The sequence below is a fragment of the Pocillopora verrucosa genome, chromosome 2 (assembly GCF_036669915.1).
Source record: "Pocillopora verrucosa isolate sample1 chromosome 2, ASM3666991v2, whole genome shotgun sequence".
Classification (NCBI taxonomy): domain Eukaryota; kingdom Metazoa; phylum Cnidaria; class Anthozoa; order Scleractinia; family Pocilloporidae; genus Pocillopora; species Pocillopora verrucosa.
Window position 1 is genome coordinate 505,995 of NC_089313.1, and position 16,514 is coordinate 522,508.

The following is a 16,514-nucleotide window of genomic DNA, read 5'->3' on the forward strand; positions in this document are numbered from 1 at the left end:
CAAAATTGCAATATGGGTTCAAACACTTTGGATTTTTGACAAATACTTGACGTTTATCGATCACTTTTTAATTATTTAAAAAGAACTTGCATCTCTGGTCAATTCAAATATTTTAAAACCCACTTGATTTTGATTTGCATATCCCTTCCATTGACGAAGAATCTTAAGTGATGATGCAGGGATGAATTTGACTTCTTCGATACCACATGGCATAAAAAAAATTATGCAGGTTTTCAATTCTGAGGATTTGCAGGAAGTCCTTGATCCACAAAAACGGTTCTTTGGGGAAAAATATCGTAAAATAAGGCTCGAAAAAAGAAAGGTTACCTTTTTTTGTAAGTAGCAACAAATGAGCAAGATATCGATAATATCGCCAAAAGGGAAAAAACTATCCCTCTCCTGGGAAATTTATGTAGGACGCAAGAAAAGTGCGAATTGTCTCTCTTTGGTCCAGCAGGTCTTACCTTTAATCTTCGTAGCCTCAAGGACACCACTTGAGCAGTTCACGGCCAAAAAGGACAAGAAAATACTATTTCGTCCTTTTAACTATTTCATATTCGGAAGAGATGAAGGGCTTTGACTGTGGATCTCTAAGTCGGTGTTTATTATACTTTTATTATTACTTCTATTTATCTATTTTTTATCGAGAAGTTTCTTCACAAGGAGATGGGAATAGTTTCGAGCCGGGAAAAGGAAAAAAATTAAAACTAGGAAATGAATATTTCTTATGGCTTGTGTTAAGTTTCATCTTACATCGATAAACTTTTCTTTTACAAAATCAGTCAGAAAAGATCCAACATCAGAAGGAACTGTCAATCAGAAGGAATCGTACGAACTCGGAAGCGAAGAAAGACTAAATACAAATCTGAAAATTATATTAATCGGCATTAATAGTAAAAATGAACACGGACGAATATGGATGTAAAGTACATGTGAGTGTCTTATTGAATATCTTCGCCATCTAGAAAATAAAGCAACTTGTTCAACTCCGGGCAGCTTCGTATTACGTCATCATACTGGTGAAGGACCTGTAGAGAGAGAAATTATATCACTGAACTTGATAATTTAATAGTTATGGAATGCAACGCCATGATAAATTACCCATCTCTTGCAATACTTACGAGTCTAATCTTTTCTACCAAGCCATCCAGTCGAAAAATTTCAGTCTCTGCTTTTCGGATGTTACTCTCAAGGACACGCATCTGAAGGAAAGAGACTGGGAGTGAGAAGTGCAGAGGGGAGGAGATGAGGGGAGGGGTATGTGGAATCATAAGGAAGGGGGCGTGGGGGCAGGATTACGATAAACCCTCTCCGCAAGATCTTTACCTTCGACTCTGTTCTACATTTGTATTCAATCATATGATCCTGTGTTTCGAGTCGATATGTCACGGACTTCTCTTTCAGCTTACGAACCTGGAGAAAAACAGTGCAGTTGTTAGATAGACACATCTCTAACCTGGGTATCTATTTTAATAGGAATACTCTTGGCTTTCATTTCAACACATAATTTTGGATCAAAGAAACTTACCCAGTTAGGCTGACAGACCGACAGACCGTCTGACACACTAAGATACTAACAGAGCATGGTCACACGAGTGAACTAGTGTCATTTTGGCGGGGAAATATGCGGCTGCCCACTTGTTTTACTGTTTACGAGTTTTGTGAATACCTGATCTTCTAAGTTGAATTTTTCTGCTAATAGTTTCCCAAGGACGTCTTGGGATTTGTGAAGGTCGGGTTCTTTTGATGGCACGTGTGACAGTTGGTTCAATGTATCAAGGCTTTCTTTCAGTTGTTGCGACAGACTTTCTTTCTCGTTTTGGAGGGTTTTCACTTGCTCGGAGAAACGCCGTACATCGTTGGCCAGCTCCTGGAAAGTACATCATGTCACAAGCGTAAATTACAAAACAACACTATTCACGATTTTCAAATTGGTTAAATTTTTGAACAAATGACACTTCAACTTTGCTGACAACCAAGGGTAAAAAAAGTTACAAATTGGACTTCTAGTGTTGCAAAATATTTACATTTGGTAGGCCGTGGACGTCCTCTTTTTTTTTTCACTGCCTTTGAAAAATGACTTAGTTCTTCGATAAGCTGACTGAGTAGTATACGAACACGCCCTCGAAAATGCGAATAACATGAAGCAAAATTTACCGTTATTTTGGCCTGTTGGTCTATGGTCTTTTCATACTGCTCGCTGAGCGATTCAATCTTTTGAAATGAATGGTGTAAATCATTTCTGCTTTCCTCGAGTTGCTGTTGCAGTGTAGTTATCTGGTTGTTCTTTTTTGAGATTTCTCGACCCAGATTTGTTTCGGATTTTCTTGATTCCTCAAGCTGCATCGTGACTTCATCAAGAGAAGACCTGTATTCTTTCTCTAATAAAATCCTGGGTATAGGAGAAGAGGTAAGTTTTTTATTAGTCTAATTTGTCAGCTAGGAATGCTCTACCCTTCAATTTATTTTTCAGTTATTTAAGACAAAATCAAAAGTTTCGAGAAACGATTTACTCATGATGTACCTCTCTTGTAACAATCTACCAACACTATTTTGCGTCTGAACCGTGAAGATGTTTTTTCTACATATCTCCGTCAATCCTATTAATGCTTCTTTAAGTTCCACCGCTTGCGCTGTGAGTGAAGGTAGTTTCTCTTCTTCTTCAGAAATTTGAGAACAGTCTTGATCTTCCTCGATTACTTCAGGAATGGGGCTTAACTTGTGACAACGTTTCTCTGGCTGAGAAGTAAATCAAACAACTTCCATATGAGTAAAGTCGCCACAAACTTGCTTTAAAAATCAACGAAATCTTCGATACTATGAGTATGCATTTTGAATAGCAACATAAGCAGGCAAAACTTTAAGGCCTTCAGAGAAAGGAGCTCATAAAATTTCAAACTATTTTAAGCTGAGATGTTTTCACCGTTTTAAATTCCAGGTTTCTATCCCTCACTGCTGTTGCTTCTAAAATACTCTGCACAAGAGACTTATTCGGAGGCACTGAGTACTTCTTGCTTGGGTCATATTCTGGGGTACTTGACGTAAGCTCATCCAGTTTTGCCTTCTCGTCATCGTCGACCTAGAGGTAGAAATAAAGAGCTAAACAATCCGTCCAAAAAATTCGATGAATAAGAGAACAGTAGCAATTGATACCTAAGTTAACACGAATACAATAATTCGGATTTACCTGTATCGCAAACGCTTCCTTGTTGAATTCCACGAGCAGATCATTAACAAGATCCCAGATTTCGCTCAGCTCTTTTGTGGTGTCTGTTATCATTGCTTCTTGCTGTAAGACAATCCAGTGAGCCTGGGACTGCGTGGCATCCAATTCCTCCTGCTTATCTTGCAACAGATCCCTAGAAAAGTAGAGATACAAATTGGAAAGTTGTGGTGTGGCTGTATAACCTACTATTTGCCTAAAACAAGGCCTCTTTAAAAACCAACGAGGCAACATGATTTAGTTTGCCAAAAAAACAGCACACGGGAAATCTACGCCGAGTACATACTTTATTCTTACAATACAGTCATGTGATTGAAGTCCTTACCTAGATTGTTTCACCTCTTGTACAAGTTCATCATACTTCTCAGACTTCCGTCTCAAAGAAGCATTTATTTGTGTTCTTTCTTGTTTGGTCAGCTTCAACTACAAACAAAAGAAAGACAAGACTTTTCTGTAGAGTGCCAGCACAGATGTTGGTCAATGATTTTGGACTAAAAAATGTATTCATATCGTACGTACCTCGTTTTCCATTTCACACACTGTAACTTCTAGATTTCTTCGTTCGTCTTCCGTGAATTCATTCATCTCTTGTTGTTGCAGCTGTATGTACTGAAAATGACAAAAACAATAAAAAAGGAAAATGTTGAGCTAACAGAAGCAACAGAATTTCACCCAAAAACAAGTCACGGTGACAGTCCATAAATCCAGCATCTGTAGCATTTCTGTAAGTGCAAATTCAAGCATAAGAATATATAGGAACAGCTGGTGCGCGTCATGATTCTCACTGAAAACAACTCAAGAACTGAGATGTGAACTGGGAAATTGACAGATTAATGTACACTGTTTTGGAGAAAACAAGCATTCACAAACAACAGTCTCAGTATCCTAATTTAAAAGAAATATTTGACTTGAAAACTAGGTTCTCTTGATTTATGACGTACCTCTATTTGCTCCATGGAATTTGCAAGTTTTACTCTCAGATCTTCCATCTCCCTTTGTTGTCTGATTATAACATCCTTCTGCCTTGAGATTTCCATTTTGGCTGTGTCAATTTCTGCTGTCAAATGATTCAATTGTCCACTTTTCTTCTCATACTGGTCTCGTAGTTCTTTTTCACTTTCTCTAAAATTGAAAAAAAACAAAACAGTTCTGTACTTTTTCCATTTTTTGGTTCAAAAAAATTGTGAGTTACATATTCAAGTGTTCACAGTTTCATAGGGTAAAATGTGTGATGAACTATTCCATATAATACTTAGAGCTGAACAAATTCTGGTGTCATCTTTTCTCCAATAATCTACAGTTCCTTTGAAAAAATTGTTCACTTTTTCATGAGCTGACTTTTTGTCATCCAGTAAACCCTTTAACTCCCATAAGTGACTAACATGTAACTTCTCCCTATAACATCCACACATAATTCAACCAACATGTGATGAGAATACTCAAACTTATCAGGTAGAAGTTAGTAGTCTTGAGTTAACACCAAATTCTTGTGACTTATTTACAAGGAAATGTATATCAGCTAGAGAGGAGAATTAACAAGTAGATCTTGTGAGTTAAAGGGTTCATCGGACTATGCTTACAAGGAAGCTCTTGGACAAAACTAATTTCAAAACAATTATTGTTTTTATCAATTCATTACCTTGATTTTTTCAGCTCATCTTCTCTCTCCATAATGAGTTTCTTTCCCTCCTCTAAAGCAAGCAAATTTGACTCCAAAGATAAACTAAGTTCATCTATCTGATAATGGGGAGAGAAAAAGGTGTAATTCACAATTAGTTGAGACAAATCTACCTCGATAAATAGTAGAACATGGTTGGGCAACATTGTACTCAGGACACAGCTTAAATTGATACTTTACCTGATATTGCAGTATTGTTTCATTTTCCTTACTGGAGGCCACATAGTGCTCTGCATCTGAAGAAGCATTCTGGCAAATAATTTTAATGGATAATTGGACAGATCAGCTCAATAAGGCAAAGACTTATCTTGAAAATAACTCTTTCATCAAAACACATCTTTGTTAGTAGTAATAACCTTGAGCATGCCATGCCTGACAAGTTGTGTGAGGGTAAACACAACAAAGAAACTGAATCTGTTTAGCAGCAAGAAATTCCAGAGAGATTAAATGTTATATAGAAAGAATTTGTCAATAGAGATTAGAAAAGGGACACTTTTTGTCAGCATTTCAAGATATAGTGACCTTCATGTCAACTTTACTTCCAAGGTTCCTGTTCTTTACTTGCAAAAAGAAGCAATTTTCCCTGACAATGCTTATGCAAAAACAAACCCTGGTGATAAAAATATATTTGAAATTTCTCACCTCAAGCCTATCTACAAGTTCTTTCAATGTAATGCAGTGATCTCTATTTCTTTGGACTTCACTTTCCTTGTGCTCTAAGTCCTTCCTAAGTCTCTCCACTTCAGTGCCATTTTGATCCCTTTCTTGTGTTATACTCTCCAAACTATTTTGAAGTTGCATGCAGTGTTCACTCAGCTTTTCCTTGTCTTTGATTTGTTTGTTTAGTTTCTTAACAAGATCTTCTAGTTGGACAGTCTTTTTCCGACTTGCAAAAAGTACTTCACCAAGTCCCTTGGTTTCTTGCTTACTTTTATGTAAGTCTTTTTTCAATTCAGGAACTTCCAACAACATTTCTTGTAACTGATCAAATTGCTGTTTCAATTCAAAAAGTTCCTTTGTTTTCCTTGCTAATTCCCTTTCCAATCCATTGGTATTTGTTGCATTGGAATTAGAAGTACCATTGGGTACTTTCTTTGTTCTTGACTGCTCCTGAAATATACAAATACCAATTCAAATTAATCAAACAGTGCTCTAAGAGGAATCACTGGCAACCTGAAAGCTCATGCTTCAGACATCTGGGTTGCCAAGCTCTTAAAAGCTTTGGATTCATAACCCAAAAGTACTACAAGTTCTACAAAAGCATAAATTGGTCAGGTGTGATACCTGGACTATTAGCTGAAGCACAGCCCTTAATTAATGAAACTGTTATTAATAATCAGAGATATAGATGGAGTGAAATGATCTGTAGGACAGAAAAAAAAATCTTTACCTAGACAGTCTACACAAGTTGAAAATTTAGTCAAGACATGTCATGATATTGTTAACTAAACATAGAAGAAAATCTGTTCATATCACTCAGTTTAACTTGAAACTTGTATTTTGAATATTAAACAAACAATTTCTACATAATAATCCTGCTTCATTCGAGAAGACCCATTAAACATAAAAAAATGTTCTTCTAACATAACATATCTACATTCAAATATTTACATTTAAATATAACAGTATTCTAAAATTCTCTCTTTTGTTCCATGTCATTGAAATATTTGCATTTAGCATGAGCTCATTTATTTCTAAACCCAGATATTTCATTCAATGTCATCATTATGATTTGATAAATATGTAAATTTTGCTACCTGCAAATATTTTTTAGATTGCTGATTTCTAAACTAATCCATTTAAAATTTCACTTTTTGGAACCTGGCATTCAGATAGGAAAATTCCAAACTAACAACTTCGAAAAAAAATTACAGGTAAAATTATTTTATTCAAGATAAAAAAAAGAAGGATTTTAGAAAGATGTCTGGGAGAAGCTTACCTTCATCAATTGGGACAATTGTTTCTCAAGCCTCAATCTTTCTTTATTCATCTGCAGAATAATTAGCTCATTTGAATCCATCTTCCTTGGCATGGATTCCTCTTTCACTTTGGATTCACTCTGTTAAAAGAAAGTATTAATCAATTTGTTTATGGTCATGCATTATGGAACATCTTTGGATTAATTTATGCTCATTCAAAATACTTATTAATTATTAAGTTCTGTGGTGACCTTTGCACAGGTGTTCAAAGATTATTTGGAATAGTTAATTTATTTGTCATAAAAAACTGAATTGTTTTTTTAGACTGTTAACATAATAACCTATATTGGCCAAATCAGAGCCTTGCAAAAATATACTCAAAATCTTTCACCATGAAATACATGAAACATTATACATCATATTAAGAAATTAAGATAACAGTCTTTGAGGAGAAAAAAAAAAAAACAAAACAAGTGAGATGGGTGGAAGGGATTTTTTAAGCTGTCTTCTGTTTCTAGTTGCGGACTAAAATACCTGATTTGATACCTCATACCTCTTTTTAGAAATTATAGACATTGTGCTTTGTTACGAAAAGGTCAAAGTGTCCTTATTCAAAAAGTGCAACATCGAAATATTGTGCAAGTAGGTCTTTGCACATTGTAGAAATGATGCCATGACTCTATGCAGTCAATTCAAACCTTATCTACTTCTTTTATGATTTCTCCAACAACTTTCTCAGCCAAAGATTCTTTTCCTTTATCACTCAAAGACAACATATTACAACCGCTTATCTCCTTCCCTATTGGACTTTGCTCTTGAACTGGAGAAGCTGTTAGTATTCTTGACTTGACCAGTGCAGGTATCAACTGATACAAGTTATGCACAGGGGCACTGCGCCTCTTTGATTTCTGTTTATGTTTAAAAAGAAACTTTTTAGACAGATCTGAACGTTGCTGTCTGGTTGGGGTACCATGGTTCACACGACTGTCAAAAACACTCTTAAGCGGTCGTCTGGCAGGAGTAACCAAGGCCGCCACCTGTCAATCAATGATCATCCAGGTTAAATGTTGTGTTTATGCTATAAGACATATGCAGTTCTATTCTTAACGTGTAAAATTTCAAGTGCAGAAACACGGTACAATAAAAAATCCTATTCCCTTGTAAAAACTTGAACCCCCGCCTGTTCAGTGTGGTTGAATGTTCTGTTAACCACCAGCAACCATCAGCAAACGGACAACTACCATCGTCAGACAAAACACTCGCTTTGAAAAGGGATAAAAACTGAACATGTAGACTCGAGGGAGAAATGGAACAAACGAGACTGCAAAAAAGAGGCCAAAAGGCAGTTTTTAGCTGGCGTTCACATCAGTTCGAACGAAGTCTTGAGATTTTCATCTCATAAGGATTTTTGCGAATGAGACCGTCTGAAATAAATTTTAGATTAATCGTTGGTGTATTACAAAGTAACCCTATGACCGTTTCAATTCAAGATCTCTCATACAGCCTAATGATCTACGCCATGATTAAATTCGTTCACACAGAACGTTTCGATCTAAATTCCGTTTACAGAACGTGGTCACACAGATCGCCACATGCTCAACCTAAAAAAAAAAGACCTAAAAATAACCTCAATACGAAACATTAAGGGTATGAGATTACCCCAACAGGCAGGTTTTCCTGATCTTCAAGTGGACTAAACATGTTTTCGGTTGTAACGAGTTCTGTTTTGACTGGATGTGTTGCTTGTTGTCGAAAGAGTTCGGTTTGAAAAGCACGCGTCTTCTAACAAAGCCTCTGATTGGTGAACATCACCTGCAACCTGAGGGTAATGTCAGCGGATTAGGGTAACTTCATATAAAGCTAACGCGAAACCACTTGATAGATAGCTGAATTTCGCGTATAGCGGTTCTTGAACATGGTTAAGTTTTGCTGACAGAAGGACAGTGCCGAAAAATGGTACATCAGCCAAATTATACATTACAGGAAAAAGACGAAGGAATATGGGAACATGTTATCAAGATATTTTCATCCATTCAATCCCGTGCTCAGGCTAGGAGAGCATATATATACTGGTACAGGTAGTCACTGCCAGATACTTCGTTTAACCTATACTCACAACAGGAGATACAGCTACCTACACTGTCTACATTGGATAGAGCTATTTTCACTATCTGCAGTAGGTAAAGCTCTTTGTAGCTGTATCTACTGAAGGAAAAAGTAGAAAGTTGTATCTACTGTAGATAGGGCAGGTTGTTTTATGTGCTGTGTACAGTCTGAGTGTGGAAGACAGAAATTTATATAAAAGTGGTTATGTTTAATTATGGTGTTAATGGAGTATCAGAAATTGCGACTATATGCTATTCCACTTTTAAGTATATACTCTGGTTTAGACAAATGTCTTCAAATTTAAATGTTTTTTTCAAGAGGGAGAAAATTTTGAGTTCCATCCATTTGGAAAAGTATGTTTGATCAAGATGTGGACAGTATAGGCAATGATGTTGATGGGAATGTAATAAATTATAATACTGTTTTGCTACTCAATAATTACATAATTCATGGAGTTTTATGTAAGTTCACAAGTATAAAACCTGTTTACCAGCAGTAGATAAACCATTTATTAAAGAAATCATCCATCAAAATGCTCATACTTAAAAAATTAAAATAGTGATGAGGCAGTTAAATTTCACAACTATTACGATACTTAATCTACATAGGAATCACAATTTTATCATATAGACGCACGTCTTTATAAAAACAAAAAAATTGTTTGTGCTGTTGATTTACAGATTTCTTCCTTCTGCATCCACATGATAAAAAGAAAATAATTTAATAACTAGAAGAAGGCCCTAAATACCAATGGTAAAAGCAATTCATTGAACTAAATACTGAGTCACTGGCTACTTGCTTATTTAAAGTTTTTACCCCTATGTTCAATGTGTAAATTTTTAGGTTACATCATAAATATTGAACTATCTTTGAATGAAATCCACAGGTTAAATCACTTAAAATATTTTTTAGTGCTAGTCATCGTAGCTATTGTCTCTTAAGTGTTTTTATTCTAACACTATTTAAGAAAGTACTATGGCAAAGATTTTTAAAGCGAATTATATCCTTCATGGCAGCTGTTCTCTTATCTCTTAAGGATACAATGTACCTTCAAAGGTGAATTTTTTGCATTTTTTCTCATATCAACTCAGCATTACTACAGTTTTCCAACTTACACTTCTGAAGATTTATGGTTACAAAAAACATTTACAGTGCTTATTAACTGAATGATGTTACAACATATCAATGTAGTGTATCAAAGAGTTAATTTTGCAACCCATTTTGACAGTTCTCTCCTGAATTGTGCCCAGTCCTCTAGTCCATCAGATGCCACATTATGTGTTGGAATGGCAGGGTCTTGAACAATGGGAAGTTGAAATAGAACTGGAAAATTTTCCCTGGGATAGTCTTCTACCAGGTAATATTCATTCCAGTAGACTCTGGATAAAATGAGATGAAAACTATTGTGTCAGAAATATCTCTAAATTAAAGAGTCAATTATTGAATGAATGGCTGGATAGATGGATGGGTGACAGAGTAATGGGAAAACTGAATGAATATCAATGAGTTTCTGAGTCACTGATCAACTCACTGCCAGCTAACTTCCAACTGACTGACCAACTTAACTTAACAAATGGAGGAATGAAATGTTATGTCATGTGGTGACCCAAGTGTAAATACCTTCAGCCTAAATTTTTTTAGATAAATAAATATGTAAATAAGCTCTGCTTAAAAATTCATCCATTTTCATAGTTAGATTAAGGGAAGCCACATTTCTAAAGATGTGTATTGTCTGTATCTAATAATTTGAAATATTTTATAGATAGATTTATCAACTTTTAGAAATGCTGTTGCTGTCTGTTGCTGTCTAAAAAAAGTTGTGTGTACTGGTATCTATTAAACTTACTCTAAAGATTCATCTCCAACCATGTCAGCAAGTTCCAAGAAAACATCTTTGTCTGCTCTTACTGCTTGGGACTGATCACCTCCCCTTTAGAATTCAACCATTGCATAATAACACATTGAAGCACATGGTATGTAGATATATAAAGGTGTTCACAACCGCTTTGCATTTTAATATTTGTATGGAATGAAAAAGGAAAAAACTTTAAGCTTGTGTTTACTAAGATGTTTAAGCAGCCTTTGCACAATCACTTTTTGATAATTTCTTTTAGAAAACTGATGACTCTAAGGAAAGAATTGGCAAATTTTCTTTTACAGGAACTCTTATACAGTAACTTGGAAAATTTCTCATTCGAGAGTTTGTATATTTGTATCATTCCATATTGATTGATCTCTTAACCCCAAAACACCACAAAATATACATTTTTGTGAAAAGTATTTTGCATGTTGTTAATACCAGAAACAAGCGTGATTTTGAACTTGTAAAATACTTACTCGTGAACCACTTGATAAGCTGCAGTCACCAGCAGACACAACAGGTACTGACTGGGTGTGGATGAGGTATTCCGCCAGGCAACGCTGTTACTCCACACCTTGACAATACGGATCAGCTCCTTGCACTAATGTAGAAATAGAAACATTGTTCTGATTTTTTTTTTCAAGTGAAACCTTTTTGGTATCAGGGTAGTGGTTCTTTTATCTAAATAAAATTTATTTTCAAGTTTCAGTGATGCAAAAAAAAAAGGGATAAACAAAGTCCATACAGTTTTTGTAGAGATACCATGTTCACATACCTTCCCAAAGAGTGTTGAGTTGTCTGAATATTGAGAAAAAGTCAGAGAGATAAAGAAAAACCCTGCATAGAATCACAGTCCAAACAATACCTTTGGATTCTGTATAGAAATAAATTCTGTCTGTCTTTCACAGGCGCAGATGTTATAACTAAAACAAGAGAAAGGAAAAAATGATTTCTGACATATGCATAAGCCGTTGAGTATGCTGAACTTTACGAAAGTTTCCATACAAATTTTTAATCAGCTCAGTGTTCTTGAGTGCCTTGAATTATGATCAAGTCTGCAAACATTTTTACAATTTATAGTGTGATGTGATGGAGAATGTAATTCTCCTGAATCTTTGATTCTCTTATAAGTAGCTAGATAAAGATGAAAATAGATAGAAAGAGGTGCTCAATACTAATACTAAATGTATGGGGTCAATTTTTCTAGTTTTCAGTGAGTCCCCTAGAAAAAAATTCCACTGTATGACCTTTGTGTTTCGTCAGTTGTGGGTTTTTGGTTCATTGTTATCAAACATCTTTATTGATGACTTTTACTGCCAGACAATAAGAACTGAGTTTGAATCCTAAAAGGAAGTTACATTGTTATGAAATGCTCAGATAATAAAGTATACGAAACGATTTGATATTTACCCAGTGAGTCGGCTAGGTCCATAGCTGACAAATGACTTACATTAGTATTATGACATCACTATAACGTATCTCATTAGTGGATAAATTAACTTAATGATCAATCATAGAATTTCTTGACAAAACACTTTGTTTAAGTTACTTTCATAGTTCTTACAACATCTCAGTTCAGGGGCCTTTCAATAGTTGCCATGGTGTTACTCAAATGGGAGGGGCCTCTTTTAAATGTCTTGTGGGTGCACTTACAATGGCTGAGCATCTGCTGGTTGGGAAAGGCACTGTTTATATAAACCAACGAATCCTCCCATTTGCTCCCAGTCATTCATTGGGTCAATTGTTACATCCACACTATCACATTTGAACTTGACAGATGTTGAGGTAGTCACAAAGTCTGAACATGGTGGCAGTGTTGAAGTTGTTTGGTTGTCATCTGTGCTCTCTGTTGGTTTAGATCCTTCTTGTTTCAGCAGGGTCTTGATAGTGAAAACTATGGCTGGCAACCAACTTTTATGCTCAGTTCTAGGAAGATCTAATGAACAAATGGGACTTTGTCAGTTCTTTTCACATGGCTGTTGCTATGTCACAGTTATGTAACAACAGTCTTCTTGACCTCATGCTTAGCTAAGGTTTGCTGTTAGGAATTTGTAAATAGCTTAGTTTTTTATCACTGATAAGGGATCAGTGGTCAGATTTTAAAATTTTCAAACAATAGACTCCTTGATGGCAAAGGGAGAATTTAAACATGTATTAAACCTTTGACAAACACGGCCAGTTCTAATTCCTTGTTGCCTTTGATAGTAGTTCCTTGTCCTGCAGCTCCAACAACTGAAATACGGCTGACGCTGAATGGGAGGCGATCCTGTTAGGTCATACAAAAATAAATCAATTCTTTAGTCCTTCACGTGGGGAATTTTTCGCTAGTGCTTAAGAAAACTGGAATTAAGACACATTGAGTGTTTCAAATATTAAGTGTTAAGGCAATGTTAATGAACACTCGCCATTAAAAATGCCTTCAATTTTTCTCCAACTTCTTGTTGCTTAGTAAGTTCTTCTTCATCTGGTTGAGCTTCCTGTACGAGATCCTTTATACTGCTCACTTTCTTGCCGTCAATCTGTACAGAGGAAAAACCAAGAGATCATAACATAGAAACATTTTCAGAAGAGGAAGCAATGTTAACTTATCTTTTAGGTTGTTCCGTGGCTGTGTGATCATGCTACCTGTGCGCGGGTTCGCATGTGTTTTCGTTTGAGCATAAACCAGCAATATTTCCCTTAAACATTTTGTAGGAAGTGGAGTGGAATATTCTTTGGGCTCCTAAAGAGTGGGATTTTTGTTATTTTTCTTTGATGTCCTTAGCTCACAGTATAGATGCTTGTCATACCTCATCAACAGTGCTCTCAATTTCTGCCAGATACTCATTGCTCTCAGTAATCTCGTTCTCCAGTGCCTGAATAGCAGCCTCTTTCTGGTTTAGTTCCTCTTCTTTTGCTGCGATTTCTTCTTCTTTGTCAGCTATTATTCTATCTTTCTCAGAATAAATTTCGTCTAATTGATCCTTCCTATGAAACAAGTGGATGGTAATGATCTTTATCTAATCCACCTGATACCCTAATTGACAAACAATTAAATATTTATTTGATTATGCGTTTCCACCACGGCTGCGTTGTTTTTAGGTAAATGAATTTCAAAACATGCGATTCTCAAATTTTTTTTTTACAAGTTTTCGTGAGGAGAAAAAGTCGATTGCCTCTTTGTAAAGGCTTTTCTTGCAACACTAATCTTACCAGAAATTTTCCACAGCAGCTTTTGTCTGAGCGTTCATTTCTCTCAACTTTGCCACGCTGTGTTTGTCAGAGTTGATCAGGAGTGGATCATAAACTTCATTTGCATTTGCCATGACAAGGCGAACTCCCAAATTCTTCTCGTCATCCAAGTAGGGGCTATGCGGGTTCAACACCTTGGGGAAGGAGCAATAAAACATTCAATGATTTGTTTGTCGTAGTACTGTACATTGCGTTTTTGTTTCAATATCGTTAATTTGGATGGTATTATATTTCTTATTTGATGGAATCGTCTCGCTGCATTTTGCTTCGGGGATAAAGGGGCTGAACTGTCTGAATACCTTGGCAAAACCATTCGCTGTAAACAATAACAAAATGTCTCAACCGTCTAGAGATCGTACTCTTCGCTAATTTGGGACTGACCCCCGCCCCCCCAAATTCCTGATTTTATGAAGTTTAATTATAAGAACGCTCAAAAGATGTAAAAGAGATGCAGTGAAGTAGAGGGTTGCGAAAAGTCTACTACAATGAAACAAAGTCAAATAAGGGATAGTTAGAGTAAAACCGTTTCCAATACACGAAAGATTAAGTGGCAGGAATAGAAATGTTGGAATCGAAATGCCTAAACGTCCAGTACCGCTGAAACGATTTGTAGAAGGAGTACAAGGTAGGGTGGCTTAAACATTTATGATTATTAAATGAATAGAAGAGTACCTCGTTTAGCTCCAGAGTTGTATTCATTGTCATTTCATCCTGGCTGTGACAGAAAGCGCTCTTACCAACGACATCCCAAGAGTTGACGGTTACACTTCTGTTAAAATCTTTAACACACACCACATTGACACTCCAAAGGATCTTCATGTAGTAAGCACTATCCTCCAGTTCTGCATGTTCAAATTTTGGCCCAGGGTCCAACATCAGACTAAAATCCAACATTTTCTTGTCATTCGAGCACGGCTTTAGCAACAAAGGGAACACGTCATTTATAGAACATCCTTCTCCAAGTTTGTTGGGAGGCGACCAACCCTGTGTGTCAAACCCAAAGTAATAGTAAGGCTCGATGCTGGTGATTTTGACCCCAATGGAAACCAAGCCTCCTTTGGAGACAGCCTTAAGATCTTTGGTGCGTGCAAACTTCTCAATGCCAAATGCTGTGCTGGCGTTGTTGTTGCAGAAATGATGACTGACTTGCGTCTCGCGGCCTCCTCGCACAAATATGGAGTAAGTGGCCTTGAATCTTAACACGCCTGGTTCTTCTCTGTGAAGATACACGGCAGCGTGCTCTTGTTTTTGGCTTTCAGAATTGTCACTCTTGGGTTCTCCTCTAGGATACAATATAAGGTACCATTCTTCGCCGAACAGAGAAAACTTTGAACTGGACACGTAACTAGTACGAGATGACAAATTAATCACCAGCTTATCCTCAAATAAAAAGTGCACCATGCAACATTTGACTTCCAGGAACAAAGAGTTATCGTCCAGAAAGCCCGAATTGGGCCTCTCGATTTCCTCCACAGACAGTAACTTGCTCCAGCCGATGCCGAAGGCTACTCTTGGGAACTCATCTGGTTCTGTCATATTTCCAACCCGTACAGAGCTTGAAGGGTCTCTGTTGTTGATAACTTCCACAGAGAAACGGATATTGCATTTAACTTTATCAGTATGCTGCCCACCTCCAAGCCAGCGGAGAAATACACCAAACTGTCCTCCTTTCACTCCACCTTGTAAACGCCATCGAGAGCCGGCAAAAAAGAAAGGCCTTGAGTAGACTTTCTCTCCAATACTGGAAAACTCCTCAAAGATAAAATTAAAACAACAGATTCCGCCATCAACTAGTCTGGTGTTGTGAAGTCGTAAGGCCATTTTTGATAGCGATTTTTGTTGTACAGTTCAGACGCCAGCGCCGAATACAGTTCCAAAGGTTTCTTTGAACGCAAATTAAACAAAAAACAAAACGAAGGTGATTTCCCTACAGTTCAACCATCAGCTGCCAAGATGAAGTACATGTATTTTGGTGTGCACTCAATCAACTTTTGAAATATGCGTTCAAAGCACACGGTAATACAACCCTTTGAGGGCGTTTCGTCTTCAAGTTGTGCGTCCATTGCCGTGGATCTTCTTGAAGTACGTGAAAGACGCTACAACTTTGAGGCTTTTTAAAAATTAATGCCGTCTTATTTATCCTTCGGAATAAGTAATTTATAGGTTCGTTTGTGAAAGACGTTTAAAGTGCATTACCAGCGAGTATTGTAAACTCAATTTTGTTCAGGAAATCATTTTGCACAGAAAAGGTAGCTTACTTGTTCTTAGTATTCAGTATTCAATTTTTCAGGCTTATATTTTATTCAGTTTTTTTGCTTGTTTACAGGTTTTGATATTTTGCCGTGCCATTAGTAAGTGTTTAGAAATCGCTTAGCTTTGCAAATAGTTTTCTTTTGGAATTGGGCCAAGGTACCTGCTACTGAAACAACTTCAACTGTTTGAATCACTTATTCAAAAAATAGTCAACGATACTTCACTGTTCCATACCTTAGCAGC

At 36.5% G+C, this 16,514-nt stretch overlaps 2 protein-coding genes across 2 annotated transcripts; both read right to left on the bottom strand.

The window, feature by feature from the left end:
- Window positions 1–589: 589 nt before the first annotated feature.
- On the bottom strand, window positions 590–8,570 carry LOC131782557 (putative leucine-rich repeat-containing protein DDB_G0290503). Its single transcript, XM_059099302.2, has 17 exons — window positions 8,480–8,570; window positions 7,519–7,857; window positions 6,841–6,960; window positions 5,544–6,011; window positions 5,082–5,150; window positions 4,863–4,960; window positions 4,165–4,345; window positions 3,743–3,832; window positions 3,549–3,646; window positions 3,188–3,359; window positions 2,924–3,079; window positions 2,525–2,739; window positions 2,158–2,392; window positions 1,670–1,870; window positions 1,327–1,413; window positions 1,122–1,202; window positions 590–1,028 (listed from the first exon to the last, which is right to left on the bottom strand). Exons 1-17 carry the CDS (start codon window positions 8,519–8,521, stop codon window positions 942–944), a joined length of 2,739 nt encoding a protein of 912 aa, XP_058955285.2. The 5' UTR covers window positions 8,522–8,570; the 3' UTR covers window positions 590–941.
- A 534-nt stretch (window positions 8,571–9,104) lies between these two features.
- LOC131782588 (uncharacterized) lies at window positions 9,105–16,193 on the bottom strand. Its single transcript, XM_059099340.2, has 10 exons — window positions 14,691–16,193; window positions 13,980–14,152; window positions 13,577–13,754; window positions 13,193–13,306; window positions 12,948–13,053; window positions 12,441–12,723; window positions 11,653–11,710; window positions 11,264–11,388; window positions 10,773–10,856; window positions 9,105–10,305 (listed from the first exon to the last, which is right to left on the bottom strand). Exons 1-10 carry the CDS (start codon window positions 15,837–15,839, stop codon window positions 10,122–10,124), a joined length of 2,454 nt encoding a protein of 817 aa, XP_058955323.2. The 5' UTR covers window positions 15,840–16,193; the 3' UTR covers window positions 9,105–10,121.
- Between the last annotated feature and the right edge of the window lie 321 nt (window positions 16,194–16,514).

Bases quoted from the DNA above. Each gene is read 5' to 3' on its own strand.
- LOC131782557 (XM_059099302.2), bottom strand. From the start codon at position 8,521: ATGTTTAGTCCACTTGAAGATCAGGAAAACCTGCCTGTTGGG. The intron at 7,858-8,479 runs GTAATCTCATAC...ATTGATTGACAG, and splicing joins AGGAAAACCTGCCTGTTGGG to GTGGCGGCCTTGGTTACTCC. The intron at 3,080-3,187 runs GTAAATCCGAAT...TTCTACCTCTAG, and splicing joins AGGAAGCGTTTGCGATACAG to GTCGACGATGACGAGAAGGC.
- LOC131782588 (XM_059099340.2), bottom strand. From the start codon at position 15,839: ATGGCCTTACGACTTCACAACACCAGACTAGTTGATGGCGGAATCTGT. The intron at 12,724-12,947 runs GTTTAATACATG...TTTGTTCATTAG, and splicing joins ACTGGCCGTGTTTGTCAAAG to ATCTTCCTAGAACTGAGCAT. The intron at 10,306-10,772 runs GTAAGTTTAATA...CATTTTATCCAG, and splicing joins GTTGGAGATGAATCTTTAGA to AGTCTACTGGAATGAATATT.